At 47.2% G+C, this 20113-nt stretch overlaps 1 protein-coding gene across 1 annotated transcript in view; it reads left to right on the forward strand.

Moving 5' to 3' along the window:
* The window catches only part of pcxa (pyruvate carboxylase a), a 126625-nt gene extending 106759 nt beyond the window's left edge, over window positions 1-19866 (forward strand). The window contains exons 17-21 of the mRNA XM_031572240.2: window positions 3848-4092; window positions 8266-8445; window positions 13015-13263; window positions 16338-16478; window positions 18135-19866. Of these exons, the coding sequence (XP_031428100.1) occupies window positions 3848-4092; window positions 8266-8445; window positions 13015-13263; window positions 16338-16478; window positions 18135-18386 (1067 nt within the window). The 3' untranslated portion in view covers window positions 18387-19866. The remainder of the gene's footprint in view (window positions 1-3847; window positions 4093-8265; window positions 8446-13014; window positions 13264-16337; window positions 16479-18134) is intronic.
* Window positions 19867-20113: the final 247 nt, after the last annotated feature.

Consider the following 20113-nt stretch of genomic DNA (forward strand, 5'->3'; position numbering starts at 1 on the left):
TGTGGGTGTGTGTGTGTGTGTTTATCCTCTGTGCTGTCGTGTGTGTGTGTGTGTGTGTGTGTGTGTGTGTGTGTGTCCTCTGTTCTGTTGTGTGGGTGTGTGTGTGTGTGTGTGACTTCAGCAGGAGCTGGATTCCTTGTGCTATGAAGAGGTGTTCCTCACTTTGTAAATGTGCTTCTCGTGAATCCCCCAAAGGTTCCTCTAAAAAGGTTCCTTTTAAAAGAGAAACTCCCGTGATCTTCAACAGGGGCCTCCCAGGTGGACGAGTTACTGGGATGCTGTCAGCTCATCTTTACTGCACAGAGAGAGACATGGAGTGGAGAAAAGCAGTTTATCTCTCTTCTATCAGTATCCCTTTCTCCCTCTCTCTCCACCCCCCCCCCCCCCCCACTCATCTCCCTTTCTCTCCCCCCCACTCATCTCTCTCTCTCTCTCTCTCTCTCTCTTTCTTTCTCCCTCTCTCTTTCTTTCTCTCCCCTCCCTCTCTCTCTCTCTCTCTCTCTCTCTCTCTCTCTCTCTCTCTCCTCTCTCTCTCTCTCTCTCTCCCCAGTGCCTCACAGAAACATATGCCATACAGTATTCATAAGCAGCTTTAGTTTCTGTTCAGATAAAGATGCTCTGTTTCTGCTGCCATCCAAGCATGAAGCAGAATGATAAGACTAGCATCCAAACTCCCACATGCAAGCCCAGGCAATCAGACACACACACACACACACACGCAGACGCACACACACAAACACACACGCAGACGCACACACAGATGCACACAGACACACACACAAACACATACACACACACACACACACACACACACACACACACACAGAGACGATCAAACCGATACACTGTCACAGATACACATATTCACTGATGCACACATACCTTGTGTAAATGTTGTGTAGGTGTTCCTGGGAGGGAAATTGATGAGTTGCCATCTTCCTTTTTTTGTTCTCTCCTCTCCCTCCATCTCTCTTCTCTCCCTCAATCTCTCTCCTTTCCCTCCATCGCTCTCCTCTCTCTTCATCTCTCATCTCTCTTCTCTTCCTCCATCTCTCTTCTCTCCCTCTTCTCCCCCATCTCTTTTATCTCCCTCCATCTCTCTGCTCTCCCCTATCTCCCTCCATTTCTCCTCTCCCCCATCTCTCTTCTCTCCCTCCTCTCCCTTCATCTCTCTCCATCTCTGTCCTCTCTCTCCATCTCTGTCCTCTCTCTCCATCTCTCTCCTCTCTCTTCATCTCTTTCATCTCTCTTCTCTCCATCCATCTCCCTCCTCTCCTCCATCTCTCTCCTCTCCCCCCATCTCTCGTCTCCCTCCATCTCTCTTCTCTCCCTCCTCTCCCCCATCTCTCTTCTCTCCCTCCATCTCCCTTCTCTCTCCCTCATCTCTCTTGTCTCCTTCAGTATGTCTCTATTCCCTCCATGTTCCTCCTAACACCATTAGCTTCTCTCCAGACTTCTTTCTCATTGTGAAACGATTTAGTTATTTCGTGTGTGTGTGTGTGTGTGTGTGTGTGTGTGTGTGTGTGTGTGTGTGTGTGTGTGTGTGTGTGTGTGTGTGCGTGCGTGCGATTGTTTTGGTATACATGTTCATTGGTGTGTGGATATATTTTAAAGGTCTTTCGTGGTGAGCTCGAACAATGTACATATAATATGTGTGCTTGTGTGTGTGTGCGTGCATTTCTGTTGTTTGTGTGTGTGTGTGTTGACACGCTACATATCAATCCATACCATACCATGCCATTAATGCATTAATACCTGTGGATGAAGGTCATGCAGAGGAAATTGGAAAGAAAATGTGCTGCAGGCATGGTGGGCGTGTGTGTGTGTGTGTGTGTGTGTGTGTGTGTGTGTGTGTGTGTGTTAGGAAGTTGTTGTGTGTGTGTGGCAGGCAGGTGGCTGTGTGTATCTGTGAGTGTTTGTGATGCCATTAGTCAGTGTGTGAGAGTTAAGCAAGCGTGAACAGTCTGCTGAGAACACAGCGACTCATTGACGCCACTAATTCACTGGCAGGAGAAGAGAGGGATGGCACACAATCTGCTGTGTGTGTGTGTGTGTGTGTGTGTGTGTGTGTGTGTGTCTGTTGCACACGCTCATGACCAATAGTGTGTATGTGTGTGTCTGTTGCACGCGCTCATGACCAATAGTGTGTGTGTGTCCCTGCCCATGCATGTGTTTGGTATGTGTGTGTGTGTGTGTGTGTGTGTGTGTGCGCGCATACTCATGACCAATAGTGTGTGTGTGTGTGTCCCTGCCCATGCATGTGTTTGCGCACATGCATGTGTTTGGTATGTGTGTGTGTGTATCTCTATGTGTGTGTGTGCGCACGCACACTCATGACCAATAGTGTGTGTGTCCCCGCCCATGCATGCGTTTGGTGTGTGTGTGTGTGTGTGTGTCTCTCTGTCTGTCTGTGTGTATCTCTATGTGTGTGTGTGCGCACGCACGCTCATGACCAATAGTGTGTGTGTCCCCGCCCATGCATGCGTTTGAGCTTGCGTGCATGCATGTGTTTGGTGTGTGAGTGTGTGTGCATCATGAGTGTGTGTGTGTGTGTGTGTGTGTGTGTGTGTGTGTGTGTGTGTGTGTGTGTGTGTGTGTGTGTGTGTGTGTGTGTGTGTGTGTGTGTGTGTGAGTGACCAACACTAAATGTGTGTTTTGTGTCTGAATGATTGAGAATGATTTGCCCTTGTTGCTGTCTGCCTATGGCTGGCTGTATGTGTGTGCGCAAGGTTTGCAAGTGGAAGAAGGTGGTCAACATTTAATGTGTTTCTTTGTGAAGGACAAGTGTGTGTGTGTGTGTGTGTGTGTGTGCATGCAAGGTTTGCAAGTGGAAGTAGGTGGTCAACATTGAATGTGTTTCTTTGTGAAGGACATGTGTGTGTGTGTGTATGTGTGTGCAAGGTTTGTGAGAGGAAGATGGTGGTGAACAGTGTTTGTATTGTTTTTGTGAAGGACAGGTGTGTGTGTGTGTGTGTGTGTGTGTGTGTCTGTGAGAGAGAGAGAGCGCGCGATTGAGTGTATGATGTGTGTAAGTGCTGGCGTACCGTTATCAGTTCCCGCACAGCATGTTGTTGAGAAGGGAGTTGACAGTTATACCCCCAAATGCAGCTGTGTTGAGCTCACACGCTAGAACATCACTGTCAATAATGATTAAGACAAGACTCCTTTCCTATCTCTGTCTCTCTCAGCTGGTCACACACACACACACACACACACACACACACACACACATCAGCTCAAAGCGCTCCAGTGGCATGGCAAATAGCGCACTCGTACTGCCAAAGCAGTTATGATGAATACAAAGAACAAGGAATGTCTCGGCACACTTACATAGACTTAAACTTACGCACTTTATCCCTCCCTCCCTCCCTTCATCCCTCCATCACATTTTCTCATTCTGTTTTTTTATCATTTGTCATTCTTTCTCTTGTTGTTTTTCTCTTCTCCCATCCCACCTTGTCGTCTCTCTCTCTCTCTCTCTCTCTCTCTCTCTCTCTCTCTCTCTCTCTCTCCCTTTCCCTTTACTCTCTCTATTTTGGTGAAGCATTTCTATATCCTTTTTATGTCTACTTTCTCTGTCATCTTCCTTCTCTCTCTCCCCTTTTTGAGTTGGTTATCAAGGGTTGTTCTACTGTTTGGGGGAGGGGAGTGGTTGTGTGAAGTAAGTTGGAGACGATGGGCTTGGGAAGAGGGAAGTGGTCTTTGAAGTATGAGGGAGAATTGTGAGAGCTTTGTGAGAAAGTATGACAATGGTTTAATAAGTGTTAAAACTCTATCTCTCCCTCCCTCTCTCTTACCCAATTTCGTATCTCACTCTCTCTCTCTCTCTCTCTCTTCCCTTCCTCAGGTATCTCTCTGGATAAGGTGTATGACTACAGTGAGTACTGGGAGGTGACTCGCGGCCTGTACGCCTGCTTCGACTGCACGGCCACCATGAAGTCGGGCAACTCCGACGTGTACGAGAACGAGATCCCCGGCGGTCAGTACACCAACCTGCATTTCCAGGCCCACAGCATGGGTCTGGGCAACAAGTTCAAGGAGGTCAAGAAGTCCTACACCGAGGCCAACAAGCTCCTGGGGGACCTCATCAAGGTGAGCTGCCAGCAGTACACACACACACACACACACACACACACACACACACACACACACACACACACACACACACACACACACACACACGCACACGCACTCAAACGCACATACACACACAAACACAAACACACATACACACAATGTGCCCACAGGAGAGTGTTAGTGAAGGAAGATAGGAAGTCAACATTGGGAAAACTCTTCAACTTAGGAAGTCAACATTGGGAAAACTCATCAACATAGGGAGTCAACATTGGGAAAACTGGAGATGGAAGGACATTTGTAGATAAAGGAATTAACTTTTTGTTTTGTGTGTTTTGGTATGTATGCATATATATGTGCATATATTTCTATATGTGTCACTCCTCTGTAATACCAGCCATAGACTGCTCTGAGATGTCCACTGTATGACATTGGGTATGGAAATAACCCCCCCCCCCCCGGCCATTAGTAGGAAAATGGATGTTAATGGGCAAGGCTAGGCTGAAGCGTGCAGTCACAGTGCAGGAGGAGCAGCTGAGCCTGATGTATGCATGAAGCTTGGAATGAGTACACAGATAAGTCTACTGAGATCAGTAAATCTGCGGCGCTACGTTTACTGTCGTTCTGGTCCTGTGTGCTCATTCTGGACTCCTCAATGGGCCTAAACACACTAGAGTAACGAGAACTCAATGGGCCTAAACACACTAGAGTAACTAGACTCAATGGGCCTAAACACACTAGAGCCTGTGGAACAGCCTCCCTGACCACCTAAGGGCAACACAGACACTGGACTGTTTTAAGACTGGCCTAAAAACCTTTTTATTCAGAAAGGCGTTTCTTACTTTTTAAATGTATTTTATTTTATTATAGGTTATTATAGGTTTATGTTCTCACTATGTACTGTGGCACTCTGAGATTCAGGTGAATGTAGAGTGCGCTATAAATTAAAAAAGTTATTATTATTATTATTATTATTATTATTACTAGAGTAACGAGACACTTTTTTTAAAGGAGCGCTTGACGGAACCCCCTCTGAGAACCCTCCTCTAGCTGGGCCGGCGTGTGCTTCGCAGACCCGCTGCAGCTCCGCTGCCAATAGGAAGCCTCCATCCGCGTCGTCGTGGGTGACACATACGCCAATAGGAAGCCTCCATCCGCGTAGTCGTGGGTGACACATACACCCATGAAAGTCAAGGGCCCAGTGCACCTGGCGTCTCATGCCGGGTCATTGAATGGCCTGCAGAAGCCGTGCACCGTGCTCTATAATCACACGGCGAGGCTCTCGATCAATGCCTTTTCACTGGAGAGAAGAGACTGATTATGATATTAGGGCCCCAGAGCGCTCGACCAATCAGAGGGCAGCGCAGCAGCCAAAGCCACGGGCGAAATGTCTTTAGCTGTTCTGCCATCGTCCTCTTTTTAACCGCTGTCTCTTCTAGCTCCCTGGGTTTTTAATTACACTCTTTCTCTGAAGCTCCTGCCATCTCAGAGTTTATCTAACTCTAACTGATGGGAACGTGTCTTGAAAACGGGCAAATGTGCACATACACATGGGAGTGTGTGTGCATGTGTTATAGCAGGAGTTATATTTGTTTGTGTGTCCGTGTGTTGTTTGTCTGGTTAAAGCCAAGGGTGTAGAGGGAGGAAAACTATGATTTCAGACATTTAGGATGTGCATAAACGCCTTTTATGTGTGTTTGGCCTCCAAGACACCCCTGGTAAAGGCCCCGTCACACCATGACGTTCTGGTCAACGTTCTATGATGTTAGAGGAAACGTTGGTAATTGTCCATGGTCGCTGGAATTGCGCCAGAAGAGCTTTGTGTGAAAGCTGGTGAACGCTGGTGAACGCTGTAATCGTCGGTAATCGTCGGTGATCGGAGGAGAACGCTGGTCCAAAAAAAAAGTTTTGAACATGCACAAAAGTTCTCATGGAGATCAGCGTTCTTCAACGTTTCATTTAAACGCTGGAGAACTTTCGTGGAACGTTTTATTAACTTTGCGCGCGTTTGGCTATCATAGTCAGTCGTTGGGTAGGGTAGACTGAGTACAGTTGATGCACCCGAAATAACTTATGTGCGCAGCAATTCTGAGACGTGATTTTTAGTTTGGACATGTCTACTAACGTCCTCTTTGATCCAGGGAAATTTGAGCACCTAACCCATCTCTCGTAGAAAGATATCGGCGAAAGTTTTTTCACCAAGGGAAGATCTTGATTTTATCATGTCCCTTCTACAATTAATGTTATTAACCATACGTGATCAACAAACGCAACTTACATCATTGCAAACGTTATTCTGTGCACTATAAATCTACATATTCCATGCTATCATGTCATGCAAGGTCATTGCATAATCTAGCGAAAAGCGGAGTGGAGGGTATATATGCTTGCTTGAGCCCAGCATGAAGTAGATGTACTGAACTTGAACATAGCTGAGCACTGTTATAGCTGGTGCTGTTCCATGGCAGATGGATATGATATGAAGACTCTTGTGACATGGACAATGTGTGTGGATGTGTTGATGTTTTCTAATAATAAACATTGAGAAACACAAATTCAGTGTCAAATTTAAATCATTTATTTTAATAACATAAAACCCCAGGAATAACGCCCGTTATTTCGTAAATCACAGTAATAATAACAGTAAATCTTCGTCCGAAGACATTGCTAGTGAAAGAGGCTTTGTATTCTTCTTACTTTCAGCAGGATTTATCATCTTCTTACTTGCAGCAGCGCTAGTAGCAGACACGTCAGCACACGTTTGTCGCGCACAAGTGACACGTCACAAGTCGCGGTTACATGCTCCTCATGCGTGAGTCCCACGTTAGTAGTCATGCGTCAGTCCTACGCTATTCTTTCGTCACACGCCAGATGTGTCCACATCGCCCTAGAACGCTCGAAATTGAACGATTAGAAAGTTCAGAGAACGTTGACCAGAACGTCATGGTGTGACGGGGCCTTAAAGACATAAACAGGCAGCTATAGCGTGTGAAGAAAAAGTGTGTGTGAGTGTGTATATTAGTCTGCTTGTGTGTGTAACCATTTGTGTTGGTGGGTGTCATCTCCTGGTTAAGACATAAATAGGCAGAGATATAGAGAGTATGGAGAAGAGTGTGTGTGTGTGTGTGTGTGTGTGTGTGTGTGTGTGTGTAAAATCCACTCACCGCCTTGCCTAGCCAAAACAAAGCTCTACTGAGAGCTCAGAGCTGAGAGCTTATCTGCTCTGGGAGTGGCAGTACTGTCTGATCTGCCTCCAATCAATGACATCAGTAAGCGCTTGCTCTGGCCTAGCTGCCTTCGTTCCCTGGGCTTAATTAAATGATCAAAGATAGTTGGCCTTTTTCCTCTCCCTTGGCCTTAACAGGAGGCCAATACTGTCAACACCGATGCAGTAGCCTGTGCAGTGTCTGTTCTAGCATATCTCTCTGACACACACACACACACACACACACACACACACACACACACACACACACACACACACACACACACAATCCTGGTTTCCACTCTGCTGGTATTGTTATTATGCCTGCCAGTTTGCCTCAGCTTATAGGCTCCTTCATTGACTTTCTCTGTTATCTTCTCTCTTCTTGTCTATTTTCTCCCTGTCCTCCAACTTCTTTCTTCCTTCCTTCTCTTTCTCTCTTTCTCTTCCTCTCTCTCTCTTCATCTTTGTCTGTCCCCCTTCCTCCCTGTAATCAACAGGAATAATGGCCCTTATTTGGCTGATATTTGTTGATGAATGATCCTCCTCTCCTTTTACTCTCCTTTGGCTCCTCCACTGTCTTTCTCTGTCATCTTATCTTGTCTATTTTTCTCCCTCTCCTCCAACTTCTTTCTTCCCTCTCCCTCACCCCCACTCTCACTCCCCCCCCTCTCTCTCTCTCTCACTCTCTCTCTCTCTCTCTCTCTCTCTCTCTCTCTCTCTCTTCTCTCTCTTTAATCCCTGCCTCCCTACCCTAGTTATTCTCTCCTCTCTACCGTCCTCTTACTGGAAGACATAATGACCAGTGTATGACCGGGGAACCCCTTCTCTTTTTTCACTTATTGAAACATATATATATATATATATCCACTGACTGAATCTCTAACCCCCCTCCCCATCTTTAACCCCTTGTCTTTTTTCACTTATTGAAACATGTATATCCACTGACTGAATCTCTACCCCCCCCCCCTCTCTCTCTGCCCCAGGTGACCCCGTCCTCTAAGATCGTGGGAGATCTGGCCCAGTTCATGGTGCAGAACTCGCTGACCCGTGCGGAGGTGGAGGAGCGGGCCGACGAGCTGTCCTTCCCGCTGTCTGTGGTCGAGTTCCTGCAGGGACACATTGGCATCCCACACGGAGGGTTCCCCGAGCCCTTCAGGTCCAAGGTAGGAGCGAAACCAGCAAAGCCCACTACAGCTGGGACCAGCAAAGCCCAGTACAGCTGGGACCAGCAAAGCCAAGTACAGCTAGGACCAGCAAAACCCAGTACAGCTAGGACCAGCAAAGCCCAGTACAGCTAGGACCAGCAAAACCCAGTACAGCTAGGACCAGCAAAGCCCAGTACAGCTAGGACCAGCAAAACCAGCAAAGCCCAGTACAACGAGGACCAGCAAAGCCCAATACAGCTAGGCCCAGCGACATCAGTAAGGCACAGTACAATTCAATTAAAAAAGGCTTAGGGAATAAGTCCCTGTTAACAGGAAACCTTGAGCAGGACCTCTGCTCATAAAGTGGGCCCATCTGCTTGGAGCCAGCCGGGTAGAGAGGTAGAGATGGAACAAGAAGGAGATGGAGGGGAGACAAGCAAAGCCAGTAAAGCACAGTACAGCTAGGACCAGCAAAGCCAGTATATACAACTACCCAGTAATTCAGTTCAGTCTGGAACCGGTCTGAATCCAGTAATACCAGTAACACAGAGGACAGCTGAGACCAACAGAACCAGTAAAAACAACTACACAGAATTCAGCTTGGAATTGACAATACCAGTGAAACCAGTAACATCTAGTACAGACGGCGCCAGCAATACTACACAAGGTATACCTGGACCCAGTGAAACCTGTTATACCAGCACAGCTGGGACCAGTTTTATTAGTAGAACCTACTACGCAGAGTACAGAGATGCCAGGAAATCCAGTAACACGAAGTACTGCCACCAGACCACCAGCCCAGCCAGCATCACCACAGGCCTCTGATGAAACTAGTTCTACCAGGACAAAAGTCCGGCTGTAACCAGTACAGTGAGTTGAGCAGTGTGTAGACCCAGTACAGTGAGTTGTGCAGTGTGTAGACCCAGTACAGTGAGTGTGTAGACCCAGTACAGTGTGTGTGTAGACCCAGTACAGTGACTTGTGCAGTGTGTAGACCCAGTACAGTGAGTTGTGTAGACCCAGTACAGTGTGTGTGTAGACCCAGTACAGTGACTTGTGCAGTGTGTAGACCCAGTACAGTGAGTTGTGTAGACCCAGTACAGTGTGTGTGTAGACCCAGTACAGTGACTTGTGCAGTGTGTAGACCCAGTACAGTGAGTGTGTAGACCCAGTACAGTGAGTTGTGCAGTGTGTAGACCCAGTACAGTGAGTGTGTAGACCCAGTACAGTGAGTTGTGCCGTGTGTAGACCCAGCTAACATCTTGAGCCTGAGCCAGGTATGCGCACAAGAACCCCCTACAGCTTCAACCACAGTCTAGCTCCTTTACCCAGCTGGAAAGTGTGTGTGCGTGCATTTGTGTGTGTGTGTGTGTGTGTGTTAAAAAGCCCGGAGGTGCTCAGCCTTAGGCTGACTAAGAGAGGATGGTCTTGTTGCCATGGAGGCCTGGAAGGTTTCCTCCGGGTGATGTTCTGACCCAGCAGACTACTTGCATTGTGAATGCTCTTTCTCCATCGTTCTCTCTCTTTTTCCCTCTCTCTCTCTTTTTCCTTCTCTCTCTCTCGCGCTCTTTCTCTCTTTCTCTCTCCCTCTCTCTCCCTCTCTCTCTCTCTCTCTCTCTCTCTCTCTCTCTCTGCACATCAAACAGCTGACAAACACATCCGCCCTCCTTTGGAGGAAAAAAGAAAAATGGCGTTTGAATTGTTTGTTTAAAATCGGCCAGCTCTCCCCCAGAGCTGTGTACTTTTCAGCTTACCGTCACGTAGACTTGTGTGTGGGTGTGTGTGTCGCACATTACCCCCTCCCAATTACCCAGCAGCCCTTTCTCTGAAGATTGATTGTTTCTGAGACAAATTTGGGTCTTCCATCAGTGGCGAGCGATAAAGTTGTAACTAATACGTTTGGGTGTTGGCCAGCAGTGGCTCTGGGGCTAATTTGTTTCTGTTGATTCCCTCTGAAGAAATGGGTCATCTGTTTAGCGTGCATTGTTATGGGCTAACATGGCCTCCCCACACCTCATCTCTCATATGTGGAGGTAAACGGCCCAAAGCAAGGCCTCTTCATCACACACACACACACACACACACACACACACACACACACTCTCCTCCAACTCGCCTACAAATGATCCGAGACGAAAAAGGCAAACTGTGAAGATGAAATACATCTTTTGAATTTATGTTAGAGAACTTTTGCCAGTCCTGACCCCACACACACACACACACACACACACACACACACACACACACACACACACACAGAGAGACACACACACATACACACAGGCACATTTGTTAGAGCCCAGACTACATTGTCAGGGCAGAACTGAACAGCGGTTCTTCTGGCTGCTCTATGCGACGAGGGGTTCAGTTTGGGGCACAATAATTGGGAATTAATATATTTTCTTTGGAAGCATTTAAGCACATCATTAATCACCTCTCTCTCATCTCCTCTCTTTCTCTCTCTCATCTTTTTTTTCTCTCTCTTTTCTCCCCCCCCCCTCTCCTTCTGCCCCTTCTCTCTTTCTCTCCCCCACTTTTTCTCGCACCTTCTCTCTTTCTTTCTTTCTTTCTTTCTTTCTTTCTTTCTTTCTTTCTTTGCTCCCTCCCTCTTCCTCTTCTCTCTTTCTCCCTCTCTCGCCCTCTCTCTCTCTCACTCTGTCTATCTCCCCCACCTTCTCTCTCTCTCTCTCTCTCTCTCTCTCTCTCCTCTGGCCTCCCCTAGCCAGCTGCCTTTTGTTCAGAGCTACAGGGGTGAGCAGGTTTTAATTGGTATCATGACACATAGTTGAGTATTGTTATACCAGTTCAGGGGTTTAATGACTGATACATCCGCTGGTCACAGGGGCAGAGATGTGTGTGTGTGTGTGTGTGTGTGTGTGTGTGTGTGTGTGTGTGTGTGTGTGTGAGAAAGACAGAGAGAGAGAGAGAGACTAGAATGGATTGCACAGCTACTGCCCACACCATCACAGCTGATTCTGCTCAGACACGGCTCTGATCCGGCTCTGATCCGGCTCAGACCCGGCTCAGACCCGGCTCTGATCCGGCTCAGACACGGCTCTGATCCGGCTCAGACACAGCTCCGATCCGTCTCAGTTTCGGCTCTGATCCTAATAGGGAGTCCTCTCAGCACCCTATTAGCAGACAGTCCTATAAATCTGTGAATTAATGAGTAATTAGACAAACTTAGCATCCTGTCTAATTCTCCAGTGGAATGTTAGGGATGTGCTGCTCTGTACAAATGGACGCTAATACATCTATTTGAGTATTATTCTTTAGGTTTCAAAACACAGAATTAGCATTACATGCATCAAGTGACCGCTCTAAACACTTATTCACCACACTGATTGAGTTTAATATGAGCAGCCAGAAGGAGTCTGCTAGCTTGATCTTATGTATGTGTATGTGTGTGAGAGAGAGAGAGAGAGAGTGTGTGTGTGTGTGTGTGTGTGTGTATGTGTGTGTGTGGTTATCCTCCTCGTCCCTCGTGATTCACACACCAACTAGGTTGAATAAATCATGACTCACTGCTTCCCCCTAGGCCCTCGTCAGTATTTTTGGCAGCGCTGTTGTTGTCGTACATCTCTACTAAGAGCGGTGACATTCTCTGGTGTCATCCAGGGTAACGTATGTCACTGCATCTATCCTGCTAAGCCCATCCGCTAGCATAAAACACGACCTGCAGGAGAATCCCATCAGTTCCAACAGGCTGACGCAGGGTGATGGTATCTGCCTTTGTGTCGTCTTGTATTTCCATTTCCTTTCTTATTTTCTGGCACTGGTGAACGTGTCTAATCCCCAGATCAGATCAAAACCATGTCAATGAAACATAAAAGCGATTAAGTTAGTGTGCGGGCTTTGCTTGTCTTACTGAAGTACGTGTCACATAGCTGGGCCCCTGTGTGTGTGTGTGTGTGTGTGTGTGTGTGTGTGTGTGTGTGTGTCTGTGTTTCCATTAGCCAGTAATTATTGTTTTGTTTTTGCCTGGCAAAATGTATAAAATTCGGATTAATCAAAAACTTGATCAAAATGTCCGTGACAATGCTTTGATTGTCAGACACATCATGGTTAGCTAGTCAAATTGTGCTATTTCTACGAGAAGGATGTAATCTATTGGAAAATCAGCAGCCAAAGCCTTCTGGGTTTGTTTGATATAACGTGACATTAAACATTCTCTGTGCACCGTGGTTCACCATAAGTTTAGTCACCTTTTGGGCTGTACCCCAACGTGTGTGTGTGTGTGTGTGTGTGTGTGTGTGTGTGTGTGTGTGTGTGTGTGTGTGTGTGTGTGTGTGTGTGTGTGTGTGTGTGTGTGTGTGTGTGTGTGTGTGTGTGTGTGTGTGTGTGTGTGGGGTCAGGACTGGCAAAAGTTCTCTAACAGATCCTGTGGCTTGCTCTCTGAGATTTGGGACCGTGGATCCAGCTGTGTATGCTTTAGGGATATAAACCCAAGTGTGTGTCTGCCTGTGTCTATATGCCTGTATCTGTGTGCCTATCTGTGTGTGTGCGCGCTCACGCACACCATGTATGTGTGGCAGACTGTGTGTGTGTGGTCAGCTGGCCCTAACGCCCCCTTGATGCCCCCTGCAGGTGCTGAAGAACCTATCCCGTGTGGATGGTCGCCCCGGTGCCTCTTTGCCCGCGATGGACTTCGAGGCCATGGAGAAGCAGCTCCGCGAGACTCACGATGATGACATCACCCCCGAGGACGTCATGTCGGCCGCCATGTACCCCAAAGTGTTCCAGGAGTTCCGCGAGTTCACCAAGAACTTTGGGCCCGTGGACTGCCTCAACACGCGCCTGTTCCTGGACGGACCTAAGATCGCAGAGGAGTTTGAGGTGAGGTTCCTTTATAAAATAACTTATGGTTCCCATGTCTGAGGTGAGGTTCCTGTATAAAATAACTTCTGGTTTACATGTCTGATGTGAGGTTCCTTTATAAAATAACTTATGGTTAACATGTTTGAGGTGAGGTTCCTTTATAAAATAACTTATGGTTAACATGTTTGAGGTGAGGTTCCTTTATAAAATAACTTATGGTTAACATGTTTGAGGTGAGGTTCCTTTATAAAATAACTTATGGTTAACATGTCTGAGGTGAGGTTCCTTTATATATATGGTTCACATGTCATTCTGTTACTCTCTCTGCTTCTACAACACCTCTGTCCCTCCTCCTCCTCGTTCCTCTCTGGGCTAGTTTTCTCTCTCCTCATCTTTCTCCGTCACTAACACACACACAAACTCTCACTAACACACACACACACACACACTCTCACTAACACACACAACACACTCTCTCCTCATCTTTCTCTCTCACTAACACACACACACTTTCTCCATTTGACCTCATTGAGGGTTAGAGATTTGAAGTCCTTTTTAAAACATGGTTAGTGTGAAAATTTAATCCCGTAAGCGCTTCTCTTCCTGTCCCATTACTTATTAATTCAGTTACTCTAAACTCCTCTCTTTCTCTCTCTCTCTCTCTCTCTCTCTCTCTTTTCTCTTCCTCTCCTTCGTAAACTCTTCTTTTATTCCGACTCCATTTTGGTTAGAGCCCAAAAGCATTATTAAACATGACACTGAATTATCCATGCACATCCCTTAACCTCGACTAGCGTCATCGCTACAGAGGACCTCTCCTTACATCATGCCCTCTCTGCGGTCGCTATCAGACACGAGACTGCCACGCTAAAGGCCCATCCACGCTGCTAACGCTAACTATAACGACAACTATAGTTTTAAATAGCGCTCTTGTTCATTAGACATGGCAGTGTCCACGCTACGCACTTCAATGATGACGTCATGAAGAACGTGACTCATTGGGCATCACTCTGGCTGATAGTGTTTCTATCATTCACACAATCAGAATTCATCGAATTTGAAAGACCTCAGATTAAAACATTAATTATATTTCTGAGATGCTTTCTTTGTCATTGGTCAGTATGGACACTCATATCGCTATAGTTACAGTTGTCGTTATACAACATGGTGATCAGTGTCCTCGAGCTCATGCGGTTCTAGTTGTCGGTATAGTTAAAGTTGGCCGTGTGGCCGGCCCTTAAGACTGCAGTGAGGGCGAGACTGTCTGTCCGTCTCCTGGCAGAGTAAGAGGCTCTTGAGTGTGTGTGTGTGTGTGTGTGTCTTAAGTGTGTGTGCAGTAAATATTTGTTTGGACAGACCGCTGTGGCCCTACAGCACTGACTGTAATGGGGGAACAAACATGACAGGGTGCTGTCTGCTCCAGACTTCCAGCAGTGTGTGTGTGTGTGTGTGTGTTTGTGTGTGTGACAGCGGCTACAGAGCTATATTGTGTGTGCGCGTGTGCGTGCGCGTGTGTTTGTGTGTGTGTGTGTGTAACAGCGGGCAGCGGCCACAGAACTATACTGTGTGTGTGTGTGTGTGTGTGTGTGTGTGTGTGTGAGACAGCGGCTACAGAGCTATATTGTGTGTGCGCGTGTGCGTGGGGGCTCCTCACTACTGGAGGCCTTGTGAGACGTGCCAGATGGAATGTGTCCATGTGGGTTAGCCTCCTGAGCAGCATATCCATCTCTTATGTCCAAGGCTGCAGCTCAGCCCCAGAATGCAAAACCATTTCAGACGTGCTTGTCCACAATACTAATGCTAGAATCTCAGGAGGATTTGTCTCAGGTTTTCCACTAATTGTTAAGCACTAAGCTGTAATAATGAGTTAATTGCCCTTCAAATGAAGTGGGTAATTTAATTAACTTTGTATAGGTAAGGTTTCTTGCATGTTCTGCAAAACTGTCTGTCTACTATGCAGAAAAACAAGCAGGCTGATCAGATATCTTTGCTTTTCTATGCTGTTTAACGTGCACGCTCTCAGTGTCTATGCTGTTTAACGTGCACGCTCTCAGTGTCTCTGCTGTTTAACGTGCACGCTCTGAGTTTCTATGCTGTTTAACATGCACGCTCTCAGTGTCTCTGCTGTTTAACGTGCACGCTCTGAGTTTCTATGCTGTTTAACGTGCACGCTCTCAGTGTCTCTGCTGTTTAACGTGCACGCCCTGAGTTTCTATGCTGTTTAACGTGCACGCTCTCAGTGTCTCTGCTGTTTAATGTTCACGCTGTCAGAGTCGCTGTTTTTTAGTGTGTACACTCAGTGTCTCCCCCTGTTTAACGTGCACGCTCACTGCTGTTGTGCCCACGTGCACACTCACCGTCTCAGCACTCTCTCTGCATCTCTGCTCTGCTCTCCGCCAGCTTCTTCACAGGGGCTGATTGCTAGGCAACCTGAGCTTGGCCCACCTTGCTGCTGTGGGGAGAGATCCATTTCCAGCTGACAGCGTGCCTGTGTGACACAAGGGCTAATGAGGGAGAGAGAGCCAAAGGGAGAGACAAAGGGACCAGCCATGTCACGCATCCGTGTGTGTGTGTGTGTGTGTGTGTGTTTGTCTGTCCCTACGTATTGCAGACTTTACAGATATTTCCTCTCTCCATCTCTGGTGTCCGCCCCTGTGTTCTGTTCTCTGCCTCTACATTCTTCCTCTCTCCCCAGTGATGCACCTGTCTGTCGGTCCTGACCCATTTAGCTCTTCTCTCTGCTACACACACACACACACACACACACACACACACACACACACACACACACACACACACACACACACACAAACTCTAAAGGAGCAGCGGCCCGCTTAGACATTTGTACCAGTGTGCTATTCTGTGTATAGTTCTCATAAATCTCTCTCTCTCTCTCTCTCTCTCTCTCTCTCTCTCTCTCTCTCTCTCTCTCTCTCTCTCTCTGCCTCTCTCTCTCGCTCCCTCTCTCTGCCCCTCTCTCTCTCTCTCTCTCTCTCTCTCTCTCTCTCTGCCTCTCTCTCTCTATCCCTCTCGCTCCCTCTCGCTCCCTCTCTCTCTCTCTCTCTCTCTCTCTTTCTCTCTCTCTCTCTCAGGTGGAGCTGGAGCGGGGGAAGACCCTGCACATTAAGGCTCTGGCGCTGGGGGACCTGAATAAGGCGGGCCAGAGGGAGGTGTTCTTCGAGCTCAACGGCCAGCTGCGATCAGTGCTGGTCAAGGATACGGTGGCCATGAAGGTACACACAGCACAGCACAGCACGGCACGGCCTGCAGGCCAGTAGACAGTAGACACACATACCAAGACGTATTCCTGTGAGTTGACACTGTGTGTCAGTGGGAGTGTGTAGACCTTCTGTAAATGCCTAATGCCACACAGTGATGTTAATATATGTCACAAGCCCCCAGCAAATATCCAAGTTTACGCAGGCGTACTCATCCACTCAACAAACACTAGTCTACTATAGATATGACACACAGTCACTTCTCATCTCTTCTTCTCTCGGTTTTTCCTTCTCTCGGTTTTTCCTTCTGCCCCTTCTCCTCGCCTCTCTTCTCTTCTCTTCTCTTCTCTACTCTCCTCTCTTTCCTTCTCATCTTCTCCTTCCTCTCATCTTCTCCCACTCTTCCTCTCCTTCCTCTCATTTTCTCCTCCTCTCCTTCCATTGATCTTCTCCTCCCACTCTTCCTCTCCTCCTCTCCTTCCTTTGATCTTCTCCTCCCACTCTTCCTCTCCTCCTCTCCTTCCTCTCATCTTCTCCCACTCTTCCTCTCCTCCTCTCCTTCCTTTGATCTTCTCCTCCCACTCTTCCTCTCCTCTCCTTCCTCTCATCTTCTCCTCCTCTCCTCCTCTCCTTCCTTTGATCTTCTCCTCCCACTCTGTTAACCACCCCATCTTCACCTTTTTCATTTCCTCTTCTCCTCTTTTTCCTCCCCCTCTTCTCCTCTCTTCTCCTCTTCACTCCTGCCTTTTCCCTCCTCACTTCAGCACTTGTCTCTCCTCCTCCTCTCCTTTCCTTTCCTCTCCTCTCCTACTCCTTCTCTCTCCTCCTCCTCCTCCCTCCTCTCTCCTCCTCTGTCTCCTAAAACACCTCGGCTCTTCTGTGCTTGCCTAAACAGATGCTTTGCCATGCCATCAGCTCTTCCTCACACACACGGTCCTTTGTATCCTCTAGCTGTTGGTCCTTGTTGTCCTGTACCTCATGAAGTGTTCATGCCCTCATGAATCATCAGCCTTTTAACTTCCTACAGCTGTCTTGCACTTTTTTTCCCTGGTGTTGAAAATTGAGACTCGGTCTCTCGGCTCTTATCAACTTCAACTCCCAGATCACCAGTTCACTCGTGTCGTGCTGTGACTCAGTTTTGAAAGGCTCCAGACTGGAACGTCTGCCAAGTAATGAAAATGGTGGTAGTGTTACTGATAATGGATTCACATGTATAACATTTTATAACTACAAAGTCATGTACAAAATTGTCTAGAGGTTTAAATAGACATGAGAATGTCTGAAAAAGGATGAGAGAAACTCTCCCGTCTCCTGTCCTGTGGGAGATGTACTTCATGAACAAGCTTAGATTACAGTCTCAAAATGATCAGACACATATTTATACAGCATATTGTAACAACGGGGTACTTTCAGAGAGAAATACATGCATGAGCTGATCTGGTGGTCTGACTAGCATCACCATACACCATGAAAAATGAATCTGAAGATGATCTTAAAACTCGTTGCCCATAAATACAAACCTCGAAAACTAGCAAACTAGCACATTTTCAACACCAGGGAAAAAAAGCATAGCTTTGCTTTAAGTGTAGCTTTGCTTTAAGTGTAGCTTTGCTTTAAGTGTAGCTTTGCTTTAAGTGTAGCTTTGCTTTAATTGCCTCCTCTGGTCTGCAGGAGATGCACTTCCACCCGAAGGCGCTGAAGGACGTGCGCGGCCAGGTGGGGGCGCCCATGCCGGGCAAGGTGGTGGAGGTGCGGGTGAAGCAGGGCGACCAGGTGGAGAAGGGCCAGCCCCTGTGCGTGCTCAGCGCCATGAAGATGGAGACAGTGGTCAACTCGCCCATCGCCGGCACCATCACCAAGCTCTACGTCAGCGCCGACTCCAGTCTGGAGGGAGACGACCTCATCATGGAGATCACAGAGTAGAGGCCGGCGCGGGCCGGAGGAGGAGGGGGGGTCGGGCGACTGGACGTGTGTGGGGGCCGTCAGAACCACGTCATCACGACATCATGCCAGTGTTATGATGTTGTCATGACATTGTTATGACAACATGATGTTTCAGAGACATTCCCACCCATCACTGCCACCACACTCCTCCCCATTTGCTCCTGACCAATGCAGTTAGGGTTAGAGAGAGAGGAGAGAGTAGACGGATGTATTTTTGTAGAAGCACTGTATAAAAGATGAAATCTATGAGCGTAGGTATTAACCACATTAACCAGGACTCTGAGGGTAACACTGTGCGTGTGCTGGAGCTGGAGCTTCCTGTTGCATTTGCACTCATTGTGAGGTATCTGATCTTCTTCTAGCGTTTAGTGTATCTATCTGGTGTAGATCTGTCGTTTAGTGTATCTATCTGGTGTAGATCTGTCGTGTGCTCGTGCCTGACAGCTGTGGAACCCAGGCTGTCATAATGACTAATTAGCAATATTAGCAGTAGCAGTTTAGAGATGTCATAGGCTTTGCTTGTTGTGCTACTCCTAAATGTTCTTACTAAGTGGCAAAGATAGCGGCCAATGTGCTAACATTGGATTGTCATCTCAAACTTAACATCACTTAACGTCACGTTTTTAAATTTTCTTCAAGGTTAACTCTGACGGGCAGTTTGAAATGTAACAGTAGGGTTAATCTAGGGTATAGAGCACAGTTCTCCATCCTAACCACCCCCCCACCCCCCCCTTAACCCCCCACACCCCCACCCCACCGTTAGTTAGAGCACATGTTGGTTATCCTCTCAGTCTTAATGCAGTTTCAGAGGTTACAATGATCTAAAGAATGACCTAAAATCACTTTCCCTGACACAAATGTCATTGCGCTTTGGAAAACGCTGGATGTGCTGCGAGTTTTGATCCGTTGCCTTGTACACACTTTTTTGTTTGTTTGTTTGTTTGTTTGTTTCAGCCCTTGATTGTGAATCTCAGACCAACTGTGACAACTGGAAATCTGAGTTGGAAATATCTCCTCCCAGAAAGTAGCTGATACTGTACAGGATTTGGCCCAGGTCTGGCTCAGTTTTGGCCCAGAGCCGGCTTGTGTCTGGGTAGGGAAGGGTATGTGTGTGCGGTGTATGGGACTGTACTGGTTGTGATGAGTGAGTGTGTGTGTGTGTGTGTGTGTGTGTTGTGATCTGGGACCATTAAGAAGCCCATTGAGGCCTTAGTACATTCAGTCAGGTTGTGTTCCTCGGAAATTGTTTGTTTTTATTTCTCTTCTTTTTTTTTTTTTTTTTTTTTTTTTTTTTAAATGTCGCCTGAAATGTTAACACAACACAACACATCTGTCTCACATTCCTTTCAGATGCAGAAGTATTCCTGAGGTAGATCTCTAAAACAGCGTCTGAGTTTAATTTCTTTGTTCCTTGTGTGTCATGGTCGTGTAAGGTCACAGGTGGTGTTAGTGGGGAGTAGTGGTGGGTAAAAACACACACACACACACACACACACACACACACACACACACACACACGCACGCACACGCACACGCACAATAGAGTCCTCGAGTGTGGACACATCGCAGAATGTTCCCTGTCTGGAGTCCTATCTGTGGAGACTATCTGGTCTCAGAGCTCAGGAACGTTATTGTTCACGTTATACAATATAACCTTCTGCTATGTGTTCAGGGGGGTAAATGCTGTTTCACACACACACACACAC

This window comes from Clupea harengus, chromosome 8 (genome assembly GCF_900700415.2).
Source record: "Clupea harengus chromosome 8, Ch_v2.0.2, whole genome shotgun sequence".
NCBI classification, from domain to species: domain Eukaryota; kingdom Metazoa; phylum Chordata; class Actinopteri; order Clupeiformes; family Clupeidae; genus Clupea; species Clupea harengus.